Below are 21,580 nucleotides of genomic sequence, written 5' to 3' on the forward strand. Positions count from 1 at the left end.
CACATTGTCAGTTGTAAACCACTGTTCTTGAGCGTATCTATCGTCACTTAAACGGGCCATTTATATATCAGATTTAACTGATCTTCAGCTACTCTTCCTTCTCACAGCAGTCCTTCTGCTAAGATTTTTCACTGTCTCTGAATAAAATTAAGCATTAAAACAAACAAGCAGTTATACTGAAATATTTTTCAGAAAGAATCCTAATTCCTCATCCGAACTTTCCTTGTTCTTCATCCAGAGGCTGTTCAAGTCCCTTAGTAGCGTTTGGCACTGCTGAACTGGGAAATAGTAATCACACTTCATTTCCTTATTTCACTGCTATAAGGCAGCATTTTGGGGACTTTATTACAGCACAGTATGATGGCAGTCAGTAAATGGGTGCTGAGGGGGAGACAGGAGATTCCCCACATACTTTCACACTACCATTTTCAACAATATGCCTTTAATGAAAACAAATTCTACTTTTTTATGATGTGAAAACTAAGATACTTCTTAAATGATGAGTTTGAATCAATGGCAGATCATTTGTAGGAGATGCAAATGGAGGCCATAAAGAGAAGAGAAATTCCTGGTTTTGATGATTGCACAATGGGTATTTTTATTGGAGTGTCTTCAGAAATTAATTATGGAGAGTCTCAGATAATGATAGGCATTTAGAGAACTATGTAGCTCTCTTTGAAAGCAAGGAACTATATGAAGAATGTAATACCAGTAATTGTACCTTAAGTAGTAGTTCTCTACTGAACAAACGCTGAATAAGCCCCAACATGTAGCCCAAAAGCAGTCAACTTCACATCAAACTGAGAGATGTGCAGTTGTAGTTTGACTATAATACACATTATGTGTTTAGATTTTTCTTGTTCAAATAAATAATAAATGCAGGTAAGGTCATCTTAATTGGTAAGGAAAATGGAATTGTTAATGTTCTGTGACATTATATTTCACTGTGGTATTTTCTAATGCCAAGGACATTTAGTAACTGATGAAAAACCAAAGTTCACAGTAATGATTAGCATTAGGTAAATTTTCCTCTCCTTTGAATACCTAGGCTTCATGTTTTTTTGGGGAATGCTGAAAAAGATCACAAAGTGGAAGATATATGGAATAATCATATAAAGATAGTGAGATGTAATTTTCTGAAGTTACAGTCTCATTATTAATAGTTAAATACTGGTTTTATTCATTAAGTGTTAAAAAGATGAGAAAACTTGAATTTCAGAGTAAAAATTCTGTTTCTCTAGCAGCTTCTGCTTTTCCCATGCGATAATTGTCTGTTCATCTTAATACAACTATCACGGAGATGTATTTGAAATCCATATTGATTAATTCATGCACACTGTGAATTGATATCTAATGCTTTCTTTTGTCGGCTTTCTGGAATTGGAAGAAAATGTCTGATTTTACTCCTCTGCTGGACTGATTTTTACATGAATTTTCTAACAGCAAGATCTTCACTTGTATTTACTTGCAGGACTAATGTTTTAGCCTGTAACTCTGGCACGCCAGCAGAGACGATTAATTTCTATTGCTTTTGGGGACAAAAAAGGACTCCAGTGAAGCTCTTCTACAGTGAAGCTTCTCCCCCCCCCCACTTTTTTCCTTCTTTTGTTCTTAATGTAACAGCTGTGTTGTGCTTGCTTGTTTATTTGTTGAGTTTTTTTAGACATAACTTGAACCTTTTTCTTTATTTGTGGTATTGTCAGCAATTTCCTGACAGATACTCTGTCTTGTCTTTTCTCAGTAATGATCCAATAACTAGACTACAAAATTTACACTATAAAGACATCTTTGTTTATAGCCAAATATCTAACACATGCTAATTGCTTCATCTAAATTCTGGTGGAGCCATGACCAAGGTTGTAATTTTAACACAGATGTAGCTAGCAGCCCCCCCTTCTATTGTAGCAGCTACACCCTTATGTAGCCTGAAGGAGACTGGGGAAAACCAATCGCCAGTAGGAGAGACAAGGATATTTCTATTTAAGTTGCTAATTATAGAAAGGAGGGTCTGCTGGGAGGTCAAAAATGGTCATTTGAGACCTCTTTGAGATGATCGAGAGCCAAAGGTTTCCGCTTTTTTAGAGCGAGATGGAGCAGAGTATTTTAGAGGTGGATATATCTACACTTGCAGTTTTAAAATGAGAACAAGAAAGCAATTTTTACATAGAATGAAAGAATTTGCACAATCATTGCTTTAGATCAGCTTCCTCAGATGCTTTCCTCTCCCATCCATTGTGCACTGCATTTAGATAGCTTATCCAGAGATACAGATACCGCTCTCTAGCATCTACGTGCCTAAAGGGAGCTAAGCATATCTGTTATTAAATTGTTGGAGGAGAGAAATCTTTTCAAGTTTACCTCTTGCGAACTTGTACAGAACTAATAAAAGTCATTTCGCTAGACTTCCTGAATTCTGAAGGCCTGCTGTAAACAATTCAAGAATTAATTGCAGAACAGGAAAAGTTGCAAAGATCTTTTATAATGGAAAGTATCCCAGCAACTTAAACAGAGGAATCAGGCGAGTTCTTTTTTTAACATAAAATTTTGATGATGCACAAATCGGTTTTGTTCCATCACCTTTTCTGACCCACCTAGCACCTCTTTAAACGTCAGTGACTCCAGTAACATTTGTTTGTTTATCACAGTGCTTTCTGTTCAGCTTGTTAAATGTTATTTGGCAAGTTAGAAGTAATAGCAATATGACATGTGCTTCTACGAGCTGACATCTCTACAAGCCCAGAAAAACAGGATCTGAGCTTTTGATTTCTCTTATTTCAATATGCCACTGCAGTGCTGTAGCATCGAAAGGATTTTAATACAAGCAGAGCAAACCATCCTTACCACATTTTGCACATAGTCTGCTTAAATATATAGGAGCTTGAACAAATGAACAGTAAAAGTCTAGCAAAAGTTGGCAAGACTACAGTCTTGCAAAGCCTAGCAAAATCGAAACTGCAAACTTTTGCTGGATGGAATTATTTTAATGATTAAATTAAACCCCTTCTTCTTTAGAGGAGTATCTGTCCCCTACAGATGTGCTAAATAAGCAGTATTTCCTCATAATAGTAACCACTTCCAGTGAAAGTTCTTTAAAAGAGGATATGTTGGCATTCTGGCTGTAAAACTTGCCTGTGATCTGCATTCCTTTTTGTGACTTATTCTTTCACTTTTTTTATATATGTGAAATAGTTGAACTATTTCTACTAGGGCTATGGGAAATAATTTGGTATTGCTGTTAAAGCTAATAATTATTCATGTGTAAACTGCCCATTTACTGTTTCTCATATCCAATTTTTGAATAAAATACTGATGATGACATAGAAATACCTTGGCAAGTCTTTGAAGAAGCTCTACAAAGCTATTACGGAAATAAATTGCAAATTGAGGTGCGCTCACTAACCATGTCAAGTGAATGTCAATATGTAAAGTTCAGTTGAGGATTTCTTAGTTTCAATCTTTCTAGGAAGTTCATGCATGTTATTGTAAACAAAAATAATCTTAAGACATACTAATGATTCCTGGTTTTTTTCTCATTCCAGAATGGAGAACTCTTGCAGTTGTGAAATTTGAAGGAAAAGGTTATTAGCTGCTTCAAGCAGCACAACCGCTCAGTTCAGTTTAGGTAAGTGCTGCTCTACAACAGGTAAGAAAGACCTATATGAGACCCATACTAACGGCAAGTCGTGGGAAGGCAGCAACAGTCCTACGAATGGCTGTATGAAAAGCAGCATTGAGATACTTGGGATATCAGGTAAGAAGAGTAGTGCTGTGAGTCTGAGGAAGAGAAGAATGGATGCAAGGTGAGTTTAGGCTCACATCTGTGTAACCTTGGGCATTTAAAAATGTGTTATCATGGATCAGTAACTGGGGAGGAGAAGGAGAAAACCAAATTCAGCCTATCCTGCTGTAAAAGCCAACTGCCAATTCCCCATCTACCCAGAAAAAAAATCGTGTCCATCTGTTTGAATACAGTACTGACAAGGTAATTTTCAGGCTTGATGGCTACATCTCATGATGCATACACCTGGAAAAAGCCAGTGTTGGTACCAAACATGATAGCAAACCCCTCTCGACAACGGATATCGCTGCGCTTATCTTGCCATCTTGCTCTTCATGCCAATTCTCTACTGAAAAGCCTTCAAGAAAAGGCCTTTCATATTCAAGCTCCTCAGAGTTTTGGGCATAAGAGACCGTTTTCAGTTCTGATGGTGAAGCTTTTGAGCAAAAGGGAAGAGTGATCTGGGGTAGAGGTGGAAATTTCAGGGGGCTAAAATGTGGAATGTCTTCAAGGCAACGCTTGCCACCTGGCCTCACTCTGATCAGCGAGTCACTCTTGCTTCTTCACTATAATGTCTGCATATGAGCAAGAAGTTATGTTTTCTCTTTCCTACACTTTGTGAAAAAGTGCCATTTCTATTTTTAATACTTGAATATGCCTGAATGCTTTAACACTCTTTCATATGAAAAGTGAAGACTGTCTAAACACGCTGACAAACAAATGATAACACAAAGGAAAACGGTTGTGTTGTCTTTGGCTATGAAAAAGCAACTAAATGGTTAAATCTTTATAATTTCTTAAGCCATTTTAGTACATCTATAACTTAATTTGCCTTGTACAGACACTAGCAAAGGCTGCTGTTTTCCTTCTTCTGATCTTTTATTTTCTTTTATTTTCTTAGGGCTTTGCCATGAAAGCTACTTTAATCTTTGTAGATAAATCTTCAGGTTTTCGATTTTTTTTTTTTCTCTTAAGACTTCAGCTGTCTTAAGTCTTTCCATTTCATCATGTTTAAATATTTTAGACAATTTGAAGCCCTATTTATAAATGGATATGATTAAGATTAGGCTCTAATAAGTGCTAATCTTTTCTTCCAACCAGGGAGATAAAGCCTGTCTTAAACCTGAATAGCTTAAGACAAGTTCATTTTTTTATCCTTACAAAGTGAACAAATAAAACACTATCCAGCAGCTGTATTCACTGGAAGCACTGAAGATAATCCCTTCCATTTATTACTGCAAAGTGCTTTTCTTTGTACATATCAGCCTGCTTTACTTTCAGATGTGTAGGCTGTAGATTATAGAGCTGCCTGAAACTTAGTAATGAAACCTGAAACTCACCTGATCTCACAAAAAACTTGAAGCTTGGCTCCATTTTTTGATACTTTTGATTGAATTTTGGGTGAAGCAGGGCCAATAAAGGCACTAGTGTTTTTTCTTCAAGGCGTTTGTAAGCACAAATTAATTACCTAGTCTTCACACCACTCTTCAAGGTGAACGATATCTCTTTTTGTCAGGCAAACTCCGATGCTTCGATGCGTGTTCCTCTGTGCAGTTTTGAGTTCATTTCTGCATGTGCTTAGCTGAGCCCAAGGTTGAGCCCAAGGTTTTTAATCAAACAAGGAGCTCTGGCTGAGCAAGGAAATCCCTATTTATGAAGAATGCTAAAAAAATGATGGAACATGACAATGTAGCCCTGGAGTTCTGGGAAGTGTGAAGGACAGTTTTGACAGTAAACCAAACACGTAATAGAGACTTTGATCTTAGGGTTTTTTACTGAACGACAGGCTGAAAAGCTGGAGTATTTTATGACACGGAGCATGAGCTTCAGCTCACTGACCACAAGGGTCAAGTAAGCTCCTTGGATAACTGGCATGTTTCCACCGCCGTCTTCCTTGAACGTGCACCCTGCTTGGCTTTGTCTGCCCAGCAGATTTAACCAGCCCTCTCCTATCAAGCAAAGGGGATTACGCTGTCCAGGGGTTGGCCTGCATTTAAATAGCTTTAATACTCCAGACCATCTTAAATGGGATCTGATGTGACTAAAAGTATAACGTGCTTCATAGCTGATGGATTGGTAGCTTTCATTCCGTATATGTATCTGCAGCCAAAAGCGGTGGAGGAAGAGGGAAAACAAGGTTCTTGCTGTATCACAAAATGGAGCAAATAATTGACAACAAATAACTAACGCAGTCTCCTCTTGAAGCCTAAAAATACCCTGCTTTTATTTAAAGTGTATTAGTAGCGCATGGTCAGGTAAGTAAAATGATGTTATTTCCATTTCTTGCCTGGTCATAAGAACAAGCTGTTCCAGAGCAAATTTGAAGTTCATTTCCTGCAAATGCTGGTTTATGAGATTTTAAAACTGGCTTTTGGTAAATGTGCATGAAAGTGGAATTTGAACTGCATGAATGTTTGTGGAAAGTGAACAACGAGAGCTTGAGAAAAAACCAAATTATCTTTTCTGTTCCTTCTTCATTTTCAGTACTAAAGGAACTCATAGCTCTCCAGCCTCAGAACGCTTGAGATCTTGGGTCCGGGACCTCTGCTGTAGGCACACTGGTGCTACAGCCCACCACAGACGCAGGAAGGACGGGGATGCTGACTTTTCTGAAGAGAAGCCTTCTCTCCTTCTTTGGCAGCCTACCCCTACAGCCCACCTCTCCGGACAGGCATGCAGCTCGTCCTCTGTGAATGGCAGGAGGCTGGATGGAAGTAAAATTCACCAAATCAAGCCCAAGGGCCACAAATTGTATCACAGTCATCTATCTCAAGGGCTCAGCCTTACGGTACGGAAATGTGGTCAGGGAACACGGTGCAGGGAGTTGATGAGGAATGCCCAAATACCTGGTCTTCATCTATCTGTAAACTGCCCAGTATTGAACTCAAGAGACCTTCTGACTTTCCCATGCATCTTTTTTCACCGCATCTTTCATCTCGGCAATGAGTGGGCTAAGTCCTATGTACCTTACCTAAAGTTAAAGAGGAAATCCATTTAAAAACCTCTTAAGAGTTTCAGAGTTCATCAGTCTGGATGCAGTAAAAGCTGCTTCCAATTATTCCACAATAGGAATAAGCAGCCTTTTATTTTGTTTGAAACTCAAGCTTGAAACAAATTTAAGGGTTGCAAATCAAAGTAGGAATGTGGGTTGGTACAAACCCCTAAAAGTCAGTCTTGGTAAGGTTCTTGCCTCTGTGCTCAGGTGTTCTTTCTAATTGTAGCTTTAAATACAGAGTTTCAAAAACAGTTTAAAAATATTTTAATATGGACTGAATAAACAAAACCCACAAAGTTAACAGATCTGGTTTCCCTTGTTGTCAAGAGCACTATGAGAACAAAGGTAGGTAATGGCAACAGGAATAGCCTTAAGAAACACAGAAGGTTTATAACTTATAGCACAACTCCACCAGATGGATTTTAGTTGTATTTCAGTTGTTTTTTTCCCTTAGTTTAATTTCAGTTGGTTTTTTTTTCTTATAAACTTTACATTTACTTTCAAGAAAAGTGATGCTGGGAGAAATTAGGCATGCACTCCTTTATTTTGTGTCATCTACATTTGTGAAAGTTGATTGCCAAAATATGAAATGGTGTTTGATTATGAAAATCAGACCTAAGTAAATGAAACAAAAAATAGAGCTGAACACCAGAGAAGACATATAAAATGGCTGAAACTTAAATAATCTGATTATAACTATGGTGACGTATAGAATGCCAGCATCAAATTCTGCATTACTTCATCTCCCATGTATGTAAATCTAGTGGTCCAAACCTCATACAAAACAGGCTCTTGATACTCTTCCAGCTAAAGTACTTGATCCAAAGCTCACAAAGTCAGTATGAATCATTTGAGTTTTGGAAGCTGAATGCCAATTTTTCTGCCGAAAATTATCTTACATATAAACTAAAAGGAAAGTCTTGCTTTTTCCCTAGCAGCAACTTTGTAATTAAAAGTAGTCTTCAGTATTGTAACAATGACTGGGACATAATTTATCTAGAATAAAGTATTACTTTTACATTCTTTAAAGATAACAGGTAAGTATCCCATGTACAATGCCTTTCAGTAAGGCATTATTGTAGAATATGTGATATGAAGAACTGTATTTACATGGCTACTAACAACATGGTTTTCCTACAGGAAAGAACATGTTTAAATGCTACAAAACAGTGGTCCAGATAAGGTCCAGAATACACATGGGCTGTTGCTAATGGCACAGTTACACCGTGCACACTGCTCTGCTGTGTCACAACAAAGACAGGACAGAAAGATGCAGACACCGGGGTTTAGGATGGTATAGCCTCCTCTGTATTCAGCTACCGGTCACTTTTAAAGGTGAGGTTTATGTAACCATCTTCTGAAAGTAAATTTTTTCCTGATGCCGATGTCACTTTTTATTCTGAAGTACTCATTTACTGCTAGGTAAGAGAGCCTAAGCTGGCTCCAGTTTGCATGGTGTTTGGAATTATTTTGTTAACACAGATAATAACTTCTATATTTTCACCAAAACATTTTTGGTCAAACAGAAAACAACTCCAAATTTGTTTCAAAGAAGAGAGCATTAGGACATGTTTTGAAATTGATAGACATTATGCAAACTACAGTTCCTTCTCAAGATCAGAAAATCCATATGTGCTTCCACAGGCTCTCAACACAAAAATTGCCTGTCAGGGTAAAATCTTGAAAACTGTACTGTAACCAGGATGATGAAGGAAAATTACTGCCAGACAGATTATATAGTCAAGAAAGCCAGTGTAAGTTATTTTGTGCCTCCTAGCTTGAATACATATGGGACAAATGCAAATTTTCCAAGTGAAATACAGCTTAGAGTGCATAAATTTCAAACAGATAATAGTTTGCACTTATTAATGCTTGGCTTGGATGTTAAACAGAGTGCTTTTTCCTGAAATGCCAGCTTTTCTGTAAAGACTGTTTTTTCCCCTAAAGGAACATCAATTATAAATGATGGTCTAGCCACCAAAATTGGAAGGGCTAGACTCGAAGCAAATAAACTGAAAAAATATGATTGATTAAAAAATTATCTTGCCATGCACTCTAGGTATCCTTTGAGGGAATGGCATGGCAATTATTGCTTATTGGCAGATACATAAATACCTGGTCTGGAATAGCCAAGAAGTGATGCAGAGATCTACAACAGCACTTACCTACAGGATGGGTATAGATAGAGCTTTTCTGAAAAATTAAATGTCACGAGGAAGCCCTATAGCTCTCTGGGTCCTGAGCACTAACTAAAGGTTAGCATTAGCAGTGGATAATGGGATAACTTGTATGAAAAGCTATTCCAAGCCTCCTTGCACTCAGCTAGGTTGATTTAGATTTAACTGCTTAAAGCATGGCACTGAATCAGCAGGAAGAGTATATTGGTTCCTCCAGAGATGAAGTTCTGACTGAACAGTAAGTTAAAATGAAAACACAGAAGAGCCCAGACGCAAAGATAAACAGAGGCATGTTTTGCAGTGGCTTTGGGAATAAAGGTTGAAGCATGATGGGAAGACTTGCAGCAGAAGCAGTATGGGTGCTGGGTAGAGGACACGGCTTCCTTTTGTAGCACAGCCATGTACCAACTGGGTTTATCTACCGAAAGGTGGATCCAAGCCAGCTCTAGTTCAGCGGCTATGGGAGGACAGTCAATGCAATTTGAGGCGATTCCCCCATTGCCATGCTTTTCAGGGCATCCCCTACCACGCCGTTCATACAAGCGTTACCCCATGCGGTAACGTGAAAACACCAGCCACGTATTTTTGTTTTCGCTGTAGAAAAGCCTTTGCGCTTATCATGGGGGAAAACAACCGTGAAGAAAGTACATCCTGAAAACTTAGAGGTCAGGGGACAGAAGTGCTGTGAAGGCGTCATGGTCTCTCAGGATTTTCGGAGGGCCTCGCTCTCGCCTTGCGGGCCCCACGGCTGTCGATGGCGTCTGTGGCGGCGGCAGCACCGAGTCTACTTGACGCAAAGGGGCTTTGAGGGTCAGCTTTAAAGCCAGTGAGGGGAAAATTTCAGCCAGAGGGAGCCGGGGGTGACGAGGGCCCGGCTTCGCTCCTCTTCAGCGACAGAGCTCTTGGGCCACGTGTGGAAACTTCTGGCGGGAACGGGGCCTGCAGGGCAGCCCTTGGACAACCCAGAGACGTAGCTCACAGGAGCCGGTGCTGGCCTGTGGGGTTTGCATTTAGCTCGATGCGAACGTGGCCTCACAGGTCCCTCCAGAGGAGCCCTGACCGCCCCTGCCCCGGGCCTGCAGAGCACAACGCCCTCCCCCCCCCCGCCGCACGGAGTAGTCTCTCCCCACAGCCCACCCCCACAGCCTCCAATGGACTGTCCTTCTCCTCACGCGGTCCGTGCGGCCGCCGCTGCCATGGCAACGGCGCACGGCGGGGCGGGAAGCGGCGGCGGCGGCGGCGGCATCGCTGAGGGGAAGCGGGGCCGGGAGCGGAGCAGACCGGGAGCGTACAGCACCGGTTCCCCCGCGGAGGGGTGAGCCGCAGAGAGAGCCCCAGGCGGCGGCCAGGGAGGGGACGTTAGGTCCGGTGGGACCCGCGGGCGGAAGCCCGAGCCTGTTGGCGGGGAGGGGGCGGCCCCGCCGCGGGGAGTTCTCCTCAGGGGTGAAGGTTCCCGCCCGAAGCGAGCGCGTCCCTCCCCGGCAGTTGCCGGTGCCGCGGGGCTGAGGGAATATTTGGGGGCAGGCGTAAGCGGCCCCTGATTCTGCCTGGGAGTGCCCCCCCCGCCGCGTACCCTCACAGTTTGAATTTGTATTCCTCCTCTCCACTTTTCTCTTAAATTCAAATCTTCCTGCCCTCCCTTACGGCTTTCTGGTTTTAGGTTACAGTTCTAGGCAGTTTCCTTCTTCCCTGTCCTTCCTACCTTTCGTCAGTCTTCTTGAAAAACAGAGCTATCGGTAACGAAACAAACAAGAAAAGCCCGCTGCTTTGACAGCAGGGCTTTTTTAATTCCCCCCCCCCTTTTTTTTTGTCTGCCCTTGTGCATTATTCCTGGAGCTGTCGTTTGGACTGACTGAAATCTATAAGCGTTGCTTAGCAGAGACTAGAGTTTGATAGAAGCATTAAAGGCAAGTACCGACTTTGCTCCATTTATTCACCTGTTCTTATCCCCACCTGCTCCTTCACTCTCTCTGCTTGCTTCTGGGCAATGCTTCTGCAGGAGTTCACAGGGCAGTTACTGTAGCTGTATAATGTGGATGCTAAGGCATTTATCTCATAAAAAATACTTGGTAATGTGATTTTTTTTTTTTTAAGCAGGCTGCTTGGAGAGAGCCATTCTGCTAGTGTCTTTTGTGTTTGAAGTTACTTAGAATGTAGTTGAAATCATAGTTTTTGGTTAAACAGTGAAGATGCACAACTGGTAGAAATAAGCGTTGACTTTGCTGAATCAGTGAGACTACATCCTTCTAACGTGTGACAAAATTGCTAAGTGTGGGGAAAATAATTTAGGGAAAGTATTATTTAGCTGTTTTAATTTGGTTTTGTGATCTTACTTTATGCATGTTGTATGGCATTAAACATAGAAATGGATAATTTGTTTAAAAATAGAAAATGAAGTTTGAAATGGTTGATGTCACAGATATTGGGGCATGGAGAATATGAGTTTATCCCAAAAGACTGAGATTACATTAGTATACCTGACTGCTGGATTTAGACTAGCTGTTTACAAGGCAATCCAAGTTTGTCTGGTGTTTTTTTTTTTTTTAATGCAACTTTTTTTTTTTAATTACTAACTAATGAAATGATAAATGGCATTGTTTGGAAGGACCAGAAGAGTGTCAGTTGATATAATTAATGGTAAATGGGTAGAGAGCAATGCTAGACCAATTCTTTGTTACACTAAGAATTTTTCTTCAAAGGAAATAGTTTGCTTTGAATTATTGGAAAGAGGATAGGACTCAGCCTAGCATGAAATCCATGTTCATGGTTATGATAATTGGATGTGAGCTATTACATATACGCTAGTATCCCTTTGGATTTTATGGGTTTATTGATGTGAGAAAGCTGTTGGAGTTTAGTCTGTTCTAGTTAAACTCCCGTCGTCTGAAATAAACTGCACCCATCTTCAGCTGTCTTTAAGTTATAAAGCTATCTTTAAATTGATTAGGAAGAAATTTAAGCTCAGTGGAGATACAGGTTATATGGAATTTGTGTTCATTTAGCTATGCAGGCTTTAAAATTAAGTTGACTTAAATTTCATTTAGCAGAAACACCAGTTTTTGTTTTGTTTGGTTGCACTGTATATCCATTAGCAGCACTGAGGGATCAGCTGGAATGATGAAATTTGAGTACTAGTGTGTGTAGAAGAGCAGGCAGAAAGGCTGTGGATAATTAATGCTTGATTTATTTATGTTGATGAGTTGCTTTACTGTTTGCCTCACTGGAAAATTGTCTTCCGTATTAGAAAGAGAAAAGGGATTCATTAAACAAAAAGCACACAGAAAAAGGAAACTCTTGTCTGTATTTAAATTACAAGTCTGTTTCCAAGTATGGAGTTTGTTTCTGAGGAGTTTGGGTTTGCCACATTAGTCCTTGCCTTTGGTGGACGTCCCTGGCAGTCCTGACAGCCCATCTCATGGGTACTGAAGGATGCCTTACAAGCTAAGGGTGCATATTTCCCCAGATAGGGTATGTTTAACTTTGAATGTTACAGTCTCAGTGTTTAACGGCTGTTCTTATAAAAAAATAGGATTATGGTCTAATAGCTGTTAAATGAATTCAGGTATTTTTTCAGAACAATTCAGGTTTTTGATCTCCTTCTGTCTATCTATATACCCTCTTATAGGTAACTTGATGCTTTTTTTTTCCCACCCAGTATTACTGTATTCCCAAAACTTTGTAGATGATACTATCACAACTTTTAAGTTACCTCTTTAAATATTTGCTTCCAGTGGAATATGTTAAATGTATATTAAAAAAAATACTTTATATGAGTTAACTACTTTCCCTCCTTGAGCTTGGTATGTTGGCTTCTGTCGTTTACCTCCATTTTTACTATTATGTAGAATTTGGGCTACATCAAAACCAGCGTGTTATCCCTGCCTGTCTAGATGCACTAGTCCTGCTAGCACACGCTCGCCAATAGAAGAACTTTTTCTATTCAAACTTAATAGAATCTTGTTTTATCTTAGAATGTGATAAAAGAATAATTGTTTCAAAATGATAAGGAAGAATTGAGTGCTTGATTTTTCTGGCATGGTGAGAACATGTTCTGTGCGCTGTCAGCACAGCATTTCTGTCATCACTGAAATGTCATTGCTTTTAGGTTCTGTGGCACCAGATGTTTTAACTGTTTGTAATGTGCCATTGACAGGCGTTTTGCCTCGTGGACTGACGTATTATTTGGACACATTTTAACTGTGTTAATGGTCGTTTTCAGGTTTATGTGCAAACAGGCAGCTGAGCTTCTGCTCTTGAGCTCAGTTATACGTTTGATGTACTTAAAGTACTAAGCTTCTCCACATCATTTCAATTAGGTCCTGCTTTCAGCTGGAATCTGATAGCCAACAGTTGAAGAACTGTTTCCAAACATCCTGTCAGCTGTAAGTCTCTGGACTATAAAGTTTTTTTTCCTTTTTCTTATGTATCCCAGCAGCACAAGTAAATGTTCAGCTTTGGCACTATACTTGAAATCGAGTGTTGGCGTGTTTCTTCCAGCAGCCTGCTTAGCCTGTACTAGTTACACTGCAAAAATTCTAACGCAGGGAGGGTATGGATGTTAAGCTTCAGTTTGGCCTCTGTGCTGTATGAACTTGTTTGTTGGAATATTGCCTTTAAAATACCACTGGCTTGAAGTTTTGAGAGTAGGGAATAGCTCTGTTCTGTGAGTTATTGTATTCTTTTGTATCAATTTGTACATGACAAAAGGCGTTTATCTCTCCAAATCAGTTGAGATGGTTTGACTTCATAACCATTCGTACAATTTTCTGCTTCTCTGTGCTTTCTATGGGTCTGGTTCAAGAAAGCTGTGTTTTATTTAATATTAAACTGCTTTCATTGAACTTTAGGGAATTGCCCAAATGAAACAGACAAGTAATCCTTTCCCCTGGTATCATGAATGTAATAAAAAGTTTTTCTTTCAGTTAAATTTAATTTAGAGTTGCTGTAGGATTTTATTGGCACTTCATATAAAGAAGTTCTGTGCTTCATTTGTCTCCTTCTATACACTAACATTTTTGTATTTGTCACAAGTTTTTACTGTTTTAATTTCAATTGAATTCCCATTTCAACAGGTTGCTAACTGTAGATCACTGAAATTCTCTTTTTTAGAAGAGATTATACCGGGTGTCATGAACATCAATGATTTTGTAATACTCCCAGGCTCAAAAACTGGAACCTCGGTGAGATTAAAAGCAAAGTGAGTGCATTTTATCTGATTGTGATAGAGATGTTTTTTTCATCATTTTTAATAAGTTTCAATGCAACATTAAGTAGAAGAGCTTATTTGTGTAAGAGCAAGAAGAATCATGATGTGTTTCTTTTCTAGTATTTTCCCTACACTTTTATCCTTAAGCCTTTCTTTTCTTAGCCTTTAATCTACTTTCTGAGTAAGGTACAGGTCTTATAACTCTGTATATGTAACATATATACTTTGTAAACAAACAATACTAAAGAATTCACTGGGATAGTTTGTTTTAATACAGACACAATTGTATCAGTTTTTTGTTGGCCACTGTAAAGCTTATATTGGAGTAGCCATATCACTGTCAGCATACCCCTCTGTAAGGAGGTATTCTTGGGTCCAAGGAGTTTGTACCTGACCTGCCCTAAATTTTCCAGAACTGTTTTCAGTCTTGCTGGGAGATAGAAGGGTGACATGCCTTAAATGACAAATTTTTCAACTTTTTTTTTCTTGCTGCTTTAAACTTATTCAGATACCTTATTGTCTTTCATGTAATTTCTAATGAATATTTTATTCCTTTAACTCCTCCAGAACTGTCAGAGAATTGCAGTTGGAGAAAGTGCAGTTAGAAACAGAAACCAAAGAGATGGAGAAGAAATTACGGCAACTACAGTCAAACATGAGCAAAGAAAAAGAAGAGAGAAAGTAAGTTAAACTTCTGTTTCAAAAAAAGGAATCCAATGAGATGTTCCCTCCACACCTCCCCCTGCCCCAGATGGGATCTCTTGCACAGTTTGGAATTCACAATAGTGTTCACTCTCTTCAATCTTTGCTTGCTACCCTATGACTTTCTTCTTCTTAAACTCCTGTGTGGCAGGGATTATTTATTTATTTAGGAGTAAATGAACAAATCCTTCCTGACAGGGATATTCCTTCAGCGACTGAGATCCCTTTTCCTCATTTATTCCCTCTTCTCTCTTTTTGTCTTGTCTGACTGGATTTGTCACTTTAGTTTTAAAGCAGGAGACAGAAAGTAGTTTCTCCTGCACTATTTCAGTCTTATTCCTGAAGTTTCTAAAGAGGATGCTGTTCTTAATATTGCTTTGATCCTGTTTTGCATACATCTGTGTAGCTTCTCAGAAAAACATTTTCTGTATGATGGAAAACATGGCTTGGAAAGTAAGCATAATGTAATGAAGCAAGTGCTAGGGTGGCAGTTTAAATCTCTCAGCTCTGTTACTGGCTCACTCTGTTAGCAAATCTCTGCAACATCTGTTTCCCTTTCTTTGTATTTCTGCCTGACATACTTTGTCACTGGAGATACAAGTGCCTTGGATACCTCGGTGCCTTAGTCTTGGTAATGCTAAGAGCCTGCTGTTTGCAGCTTTGTAAACTTTTGCTTGAGCTTTTGAGGCAATGTTTTCCACGTAGCGCGTGGCACTTTTCCACTGTATTGTTCTCATGCAGTTGTTCTTGTATTGTTCTCATGGCCTTGTACCTGCAAACCCTGATAGTGGTGTTGTGGTGAATTCAAATGACAGGAATCATTGGCATTTGCACCACTGGTGGGAAGATCATGCCTCTTCCCTCCTACATGTTTTTCTTACCCCTTGTTTCGTATACTTGAGTTTGTTTTGCTCTATGCTTGGTTTTCTGTAAAATGAAATAGATCAGTCATTTGAATACTTGCTAAATATTATGCAATAGTGCTATAAGTATATGCAGTGTGCTAAAGCTGAAAATCACAGTTTAATCTCCCTTAGTCTTAAATTCTTCCCCACTGTTTTCCATGTTCATCACAGTAGTCAATATGTCTAAACTGATATTCGCTGAAGTCTTAATTGTAGGTATGTGTTCCTGGCTTATTAAAAGATGCTGCATTTTAGCTGTGCTGGACAAGTGCCCTAGAGTAAATTGGGACAATGAGGACTTATCTAAAGCGTACTTCTGTTACATTTTTATTCTTCTAAAACCAACCTTAGAGAATTGATGGGATTTTCTTGCATTTAAAAACTTAGACCAATTTGATGGTCTAAAACCAAGTACTTTCTTATACATTTGATGTATTTACTACTATTAAAGTAGACATGAAACAGGTTTCAATGGAGGGGAGGTATCTGGGTTTTGGGGAATTGACAGTCCTATAGACAAGTATTTTATTTTTGTGATGCTCTGTTCTTATTTAAAAACCTGAAGGAAAACCTTTATGCTTCTTTTGCTTACAGAAGACATAATTTCTAAGTTCTTTCTTGCTCTTGGGTCATAGGAAATCAAGTGCTTATCATTGGAAATCTGGACAGGCAGGACGAATGACCATCCAAGCCCGAGTTTTGTCACAAAGCAAAGAAAACAATAATAAGGTAGTAAACTATCAGTATATTTGCATGTAAAGCTATTTAAAACAAAACTAGATTTAGAACTAAATTTATGCTACAGACATGGGCATTTTAAATACTGTAAAAATAAAAGGTTAAGCACCTTCTGAGTAAAATTTCTGATTTTTTAATTTTTCCATGCCAAGCTTATGGTTCCCTTTGAGCTGGAGGAACATCAAGTTCTGTTTGGTGATCTGTTTTTTTTTTAATTGCCATAGATAGCAAATTGTCATTGCTTCCACAGATTTAATATTGTAAGAGTCTAATTTGTTAGTGATGGAAGTCATCAGGAGCCTGTCCTTCAAACGTCTGATGTCCATTATGAATCTGAAATACAAGGCTTCACGTGAAGTTCTGAGTACAAGTTCTCTATCTTCATAGATAAAAGCTATGAGAAAGGCACACAACATTAAAATATCCTACAGTTAAAGTTTTTTCTTTAACTCAGTCACTGTGTAATTGCAACTGCATTCACGGTAGAATTCACATATGACTCTGTAGTTCATTTCCCCCCCGCTTCTGCATGTCCTGTAATCTTTATTATGATGCTTCTGGATTTCTTTCAGTAAGTACAGAAGGAGACTGAGAACCCAAGTTGCCGCTTGGCCCACAGTAGCTGGAAATGTCCTACATTCATCCCCTGAGGACTGATGGTAGTTGGTCAAGTGTGGGTTAAACAGACCTTTGAAGCATTCTCTTGAACAAGGACTGGACTCTGTTCTCTTGGACTGAGGCTGAATGCTTCTGAGTGTTTTAAAATGTGGATTAGGTTTATCAATTGACTCTTGTTCTGTGTTGTCCTTGCTCAGACCTGAAAGGAGGGATGTAGAACTTTCCTGCTGAATCACTGAAATTTTTTTTTTTTTTTTCCTTTTTAATATGTACACAATGGAGTATTTTCCCCTTATTTCCTTTTGGAAATGGCTAGGGCAGTTTTGCTCAAACTCTCAAAAAATATTGAGGATAAGGCAGACGTATGGGAATGGTAAAAAGTAGTCAAATGTGTAAGCAGCTGAAGACTGGACCTTGTAGGGAGTGTTATCACTTCCAACTGTAATAACCTAGTCTTAATTCTCTGGTGAATTAAATTCATCATTTTAATAGCTTGGGCTCTTGTCCTTGAGGCTTTATACATCATAGAAACAAGCATTAGGTGTATCCGTCATCAAATAATGTTCACGAGTGCTGTTAAAATACCAATTGCGATAACAGAGCTTATGTTCTTTACTTGTTCCATGAATTAGTACAAAAAATCTGTAGGGGATCCCCAAATCCAAACTAATTCAACTTAGAGTTACTTCCTCTTTCCTTTAGCAGACATTGATGTGTCTGGAGAGGCACGCAAATTGGACTGAGTGGGACATAAAAAGAGAGTTTTCTCTTGTTTTTTTTCTTTTTTTTTTTTTTTCTGGAAGCCATGCTACATATGCTGTATTGAAATGAAAGCTGTTAATTAAGAGACACAATTTGAAACTGGCTAAAATAAAGCTGATACAAGTCTGAAGAGAAAAACAGACAATGACTACTTCAGACTAAGCCATCGCAGTTGCTATTTGAAGTCTTTTGAAGCAGCAGCAGTTTGGTGTGAAGGTCTTCTCATCCAACATGCTCAATTTCAATAAAATTGCCTACTTGCCTGTGAGTAGAAGAGAGGATCAGAATGAAAAGGTTTTCTTTAACCCACCTCTTTCTTTTTCCCTTTCCCTTTCTCTGAGACAAGTAACTCGGAGCTGTTACTACTTCAAAGACTTCAGATTTCAGCTGTGATGGCTAAGGAGAAGATGCGTGGGGCAGAATTTTCAAAAGGGCAAAATTAAAATGCCTGCAGATGCATAAGGTGGACGCGGGGGAAGTGAGGATGCAATGTGGACTCTGTAGGGAAAAACTGAGGAGCAAAAATGCTGAAAATTATTAGTTACTGGAGTGCTAAATCATGGAAGGGTAATAAGAAGAAGCAGAAGGAAAGCAAACTAACACCTTCCCACTGCAACAAACTATAGGTAGATAAATGTGCGGATTATACGTGCAGTAGACTTCGCTGGTGGACATTTGAGCTTAAGTCACTATGGTTATGAAAGTTCTGCAGGTCTATGCTTGTGGCAAACTCTTGCTGTGTACCTGGCTGGGCAAACGAGGACTATGTCATTTCATGAATGGGGAGGGAAACTGGTCATAGGCTTAATGGCTGTCATGAGCAAAACATGGAGTTTTCTCTTTAAATACCTACTTAGCTATTTTCCTAGAAAGAGTAACATATTAATTCTCTAAAAGTTACACTTTTATGCATTTGCATTAGCACTATATATATATATATATATATATAAATAAATATAAATATTCTTCCATTTAGGTTTCTTCAGGAAAAGTGAAGTTGCAAATACTTAAGGAACAGATTCAAGGTAAGCACATCTTTTTTTACCTGAATAAAAACTCACAAACTTCTGGTAGAGTATCTGTTTCTTGGAGGTTGCTGAAATTAAGCAATAAAGAAATCAGAGACTGGAGTACTGTTTTTTGGTTGGTTTTTTTTGTTGTTTTTTTTTCTTTTCAGAGCCAGCGAAAGAACCATTTCAGCATGAAATGGCAAATGCTGTAGCTCATGAAAAATCTGAAGTGAAGGGGATAGCATGTGGACTGTGTGAAATTAAGAGTTCACTGCTGGTAAGTAAATGGTTTAAAAATTACTCTATAGCAACAGAATATAATGTGTATATATAGTAACTTTGTGGCAGTATCTAGACATATTATAAAGTGTAATACATTGTAAAATTAATTACCTTGGGTTTTTCCAGGCTGTAAGCTGTGTGTGGTCTGCACAGTGTCGTGGTTTAACCCCAGCCAGCAACTAAGCACCACGCAGCCGCTCACTCACTCCCCCCCATCCAGTGGGATGGGGGAGAAAATCAGGAAAAGAAGTAAAACTCCTGGGTTGAGATAAGAACGATTTAATAGAACAGAAAAGAAGAGACTAATAATGATAATGATAACACTAATAAAATGACAACAGTAGTAATAAAAGGATTGAAATGTACAAATGATGCACAGGGCAATCGCTCACCACCCGCCGACCGACACCCAGCCAGTCCCCAAGCCGCGAAAAAACCCTGCCCCCCCCCACTTCCCAGTTCCTAAACTAGATGGGACGTCACATGGTATGGAATACACTGTTGGCCAGTTTGGGTCAGGTGCCCTGGCTGGGCATGAGAAGCTGAAAAATCCTTGACTGTAGTCTAAACACTACTGAGCAACAACTGAAAACATCAGTGTTATCAACATTCTTCACATACTGAACTCAAAACATAGCACTGTACCAGCTACTAGGAAGACAGTTAACTACATCCCAGCTGAAACCAGGACAGTATCCACCCCTTATTCTATACCATTGACGTCATGCTCAGTTCCCATACCTTTAGTTACATTCTGATCAATCATCACCACCTTTCCATCCCTTTGAGACATATGAACAATGATATATATATATATATATAAGTATACACACACAGAGATATCAGTTCTTTAGTTCTTTATGTTCATAAAATGTTTGTTGAGTTCATTTAGTTTCTGACTCTGGGCTCCATCTGTCATACCAGTCTGTCTGAGCAGGAGGGATGGTGCAAAGTCCTCTCAGTCGGTAGAGCAGAATTGGGCTTCAGTGCGGTGTGACGAGCAGATGACATTTGACGCAGCAGGAGGATGGTGTGCACCGTTAGATTGTTGCATGCTGGAGTCAGTTCTGGATCCACCTCTACTGCGCTTTGCTCAGTTTTATCACAGTTCTTTCTTGCTTGATCCAAGTGATTCTTACTATAGTACTATGGATATAGCATATAACAATTATAGTAATGATAACATACAGTAGCAGGATTATATAGCAACTAATATCATACAGTTTAATTCTGGCTATTTTCACCTAAAATCAAATCCCCTTGAGGCACACATCGGACTTCCCCATCTTTTCGCATCACCCACCAAGTGCACCCAGGCCCTTGAGCAAAAGCAATCCCACGAATGGGTTTACCTTTGCCTGAGGCAGGAGTAACCCAGACTGTTTTCCCTAGCATGTTCTTCATGTGCACTACAGGGACTTTATCCCCTTCTACAGTATGTAAAAATTCTGATTGGGCAGGGCCACTCCGATTGGCAGATCCTCTGGTGTTGACTAACCAGGTGGCTTTTGCTAAATGTGTATCCCAATGTTTGAAAGTTCCGCCCCCCATTGCTCTCAATGTAGTCTTTAACAGTCCATTGTATCGCTCAATTTTCCCAGAGGCTGGTGCATGATAGGGGATATGATACACCCACTCAATGCCGTGCTCTTTGGCCCAGGTGTCTATGAGGTTGTTTCGGAAATGAGTCCCATTGTCTGACTCAATTCTTTCTGGGGTGCCATGTCGCCACAAGACCTGCTTCTCAAGGCCCAGGATAGTGTTCCGGGCAGTGGCATGGGGTACAGAATATGTTTCCAGCCATCCGGTGGTTGCTTCCACCATTGTAAGCACATAGCGCTTGCCTTGGCGAGTTTGTGGGAGTGTGATATAGTCAATCTGCCAGGCTTCCCCAAATTTATATTTCAGCCATCGCCCTCCATACCACAGGGGCTTTAACCGCTTGGCTTGCTTAATTGCAGCACATGTTTCACATTCATGGATAACCTGCGCGATAGTGTCCATGGTCAGGTCCACCCCTCGATCTCGAGCCCATCTATATGTTGCATCTCTTCCCTGATGGCCTGAAGTATCATGGGCCCATCGAGCCATAAATAGCTCACCCTTATGTTGCCAGTCCAGGTCCACCTGAGACACTTCAATCTTGGCAGCCTGATCCACCTGTTCGTTGTTTTGATGTTCTTCAGTGGCCCGACTCTTGGGTACGTGAGCATCTACATGACGTACTTTTACAACCAGATTCTCTAGCCGGGACGCAATATCTTGCCACAGCGTGGCAGCCCAAATGGGTTTACCTCTGCGCTGCCAGTTGCTCTGCTTCCATTGCTGTAACCACCCCCACAGGGCATTTGCCACCATCCATGAGTCAGTATAGAGATAGAGCACTGGCCACTTTTCTCTTTCAGCA

At 39.7% G+C, this 21,580-nt stretch overlaps 1 protein-coding gene across 7 annotated transcripts in view; it reads left to right on the forward strand.

Annotated features, from left to right (window-relative positions):
* The window catches only part of ZBBX (zinc finger B-box domain containing), a 48,116-nt gene that overhangs the window by 6,204 nt on the left and 20,332 nt on the right, over positions 1-21,580 (forward strand). For 2 of the 7 annotated variants that reach the window (XM_069792792.1, XM_069792799.1), the window contains exons 1-7: positions 10,129-10,857; positions 13,267-13,332; positions 14,060-14,147; positions 14,724-14,837; positions 16,399-16,492; positions 18,858-18,906; positions 19,059-19,168. In XM_069792792.1, coding sequence (XP_069648893.1) covers positions 14,080-14,147; positions 14,724-14,837; positions 16,399-16,492; positions 18,858-18,906; positions 19,059-19,168 — 435 coding nt within the window. In that variant the 5' untranslated portion in view covers positions 10,129-10,857; positions 13,267-13,332; positions 14,060-14,079. Of the gene's footprint in view, positions 1-3,539; positions 3,623-5,426; positions 6,034-6,262; positions 6,567-7,913; positions 8,109-10,127; positions 10,858-13,266; positions 13,333-14,022; positions 14,148-14,723; positions 14,838-16,398; positions 16,493-18,857; positions 18,907-19,058; positions 19,169-21,580 lie in introns of those variants that run through there. The other 5 variants (XM_069792794.1, XM_069792795.1, XM_069792793.1 and 2 more) reach the window with 5 other exon arrangements.

Source organism: Haliaeetus albicilla, chromosome 9 (genome assembly GCF_947461875.1).
Source record: "Haliaeetus albicilla chromosome 9, bHalAlb1.1, whole genome shotgun sequence".
NCBI lineage: Eukaryota > Metazoa > Chordata > Aves > Accipitriformes > Accipitridae > Haliaeetus > Haliaeetus albicilla.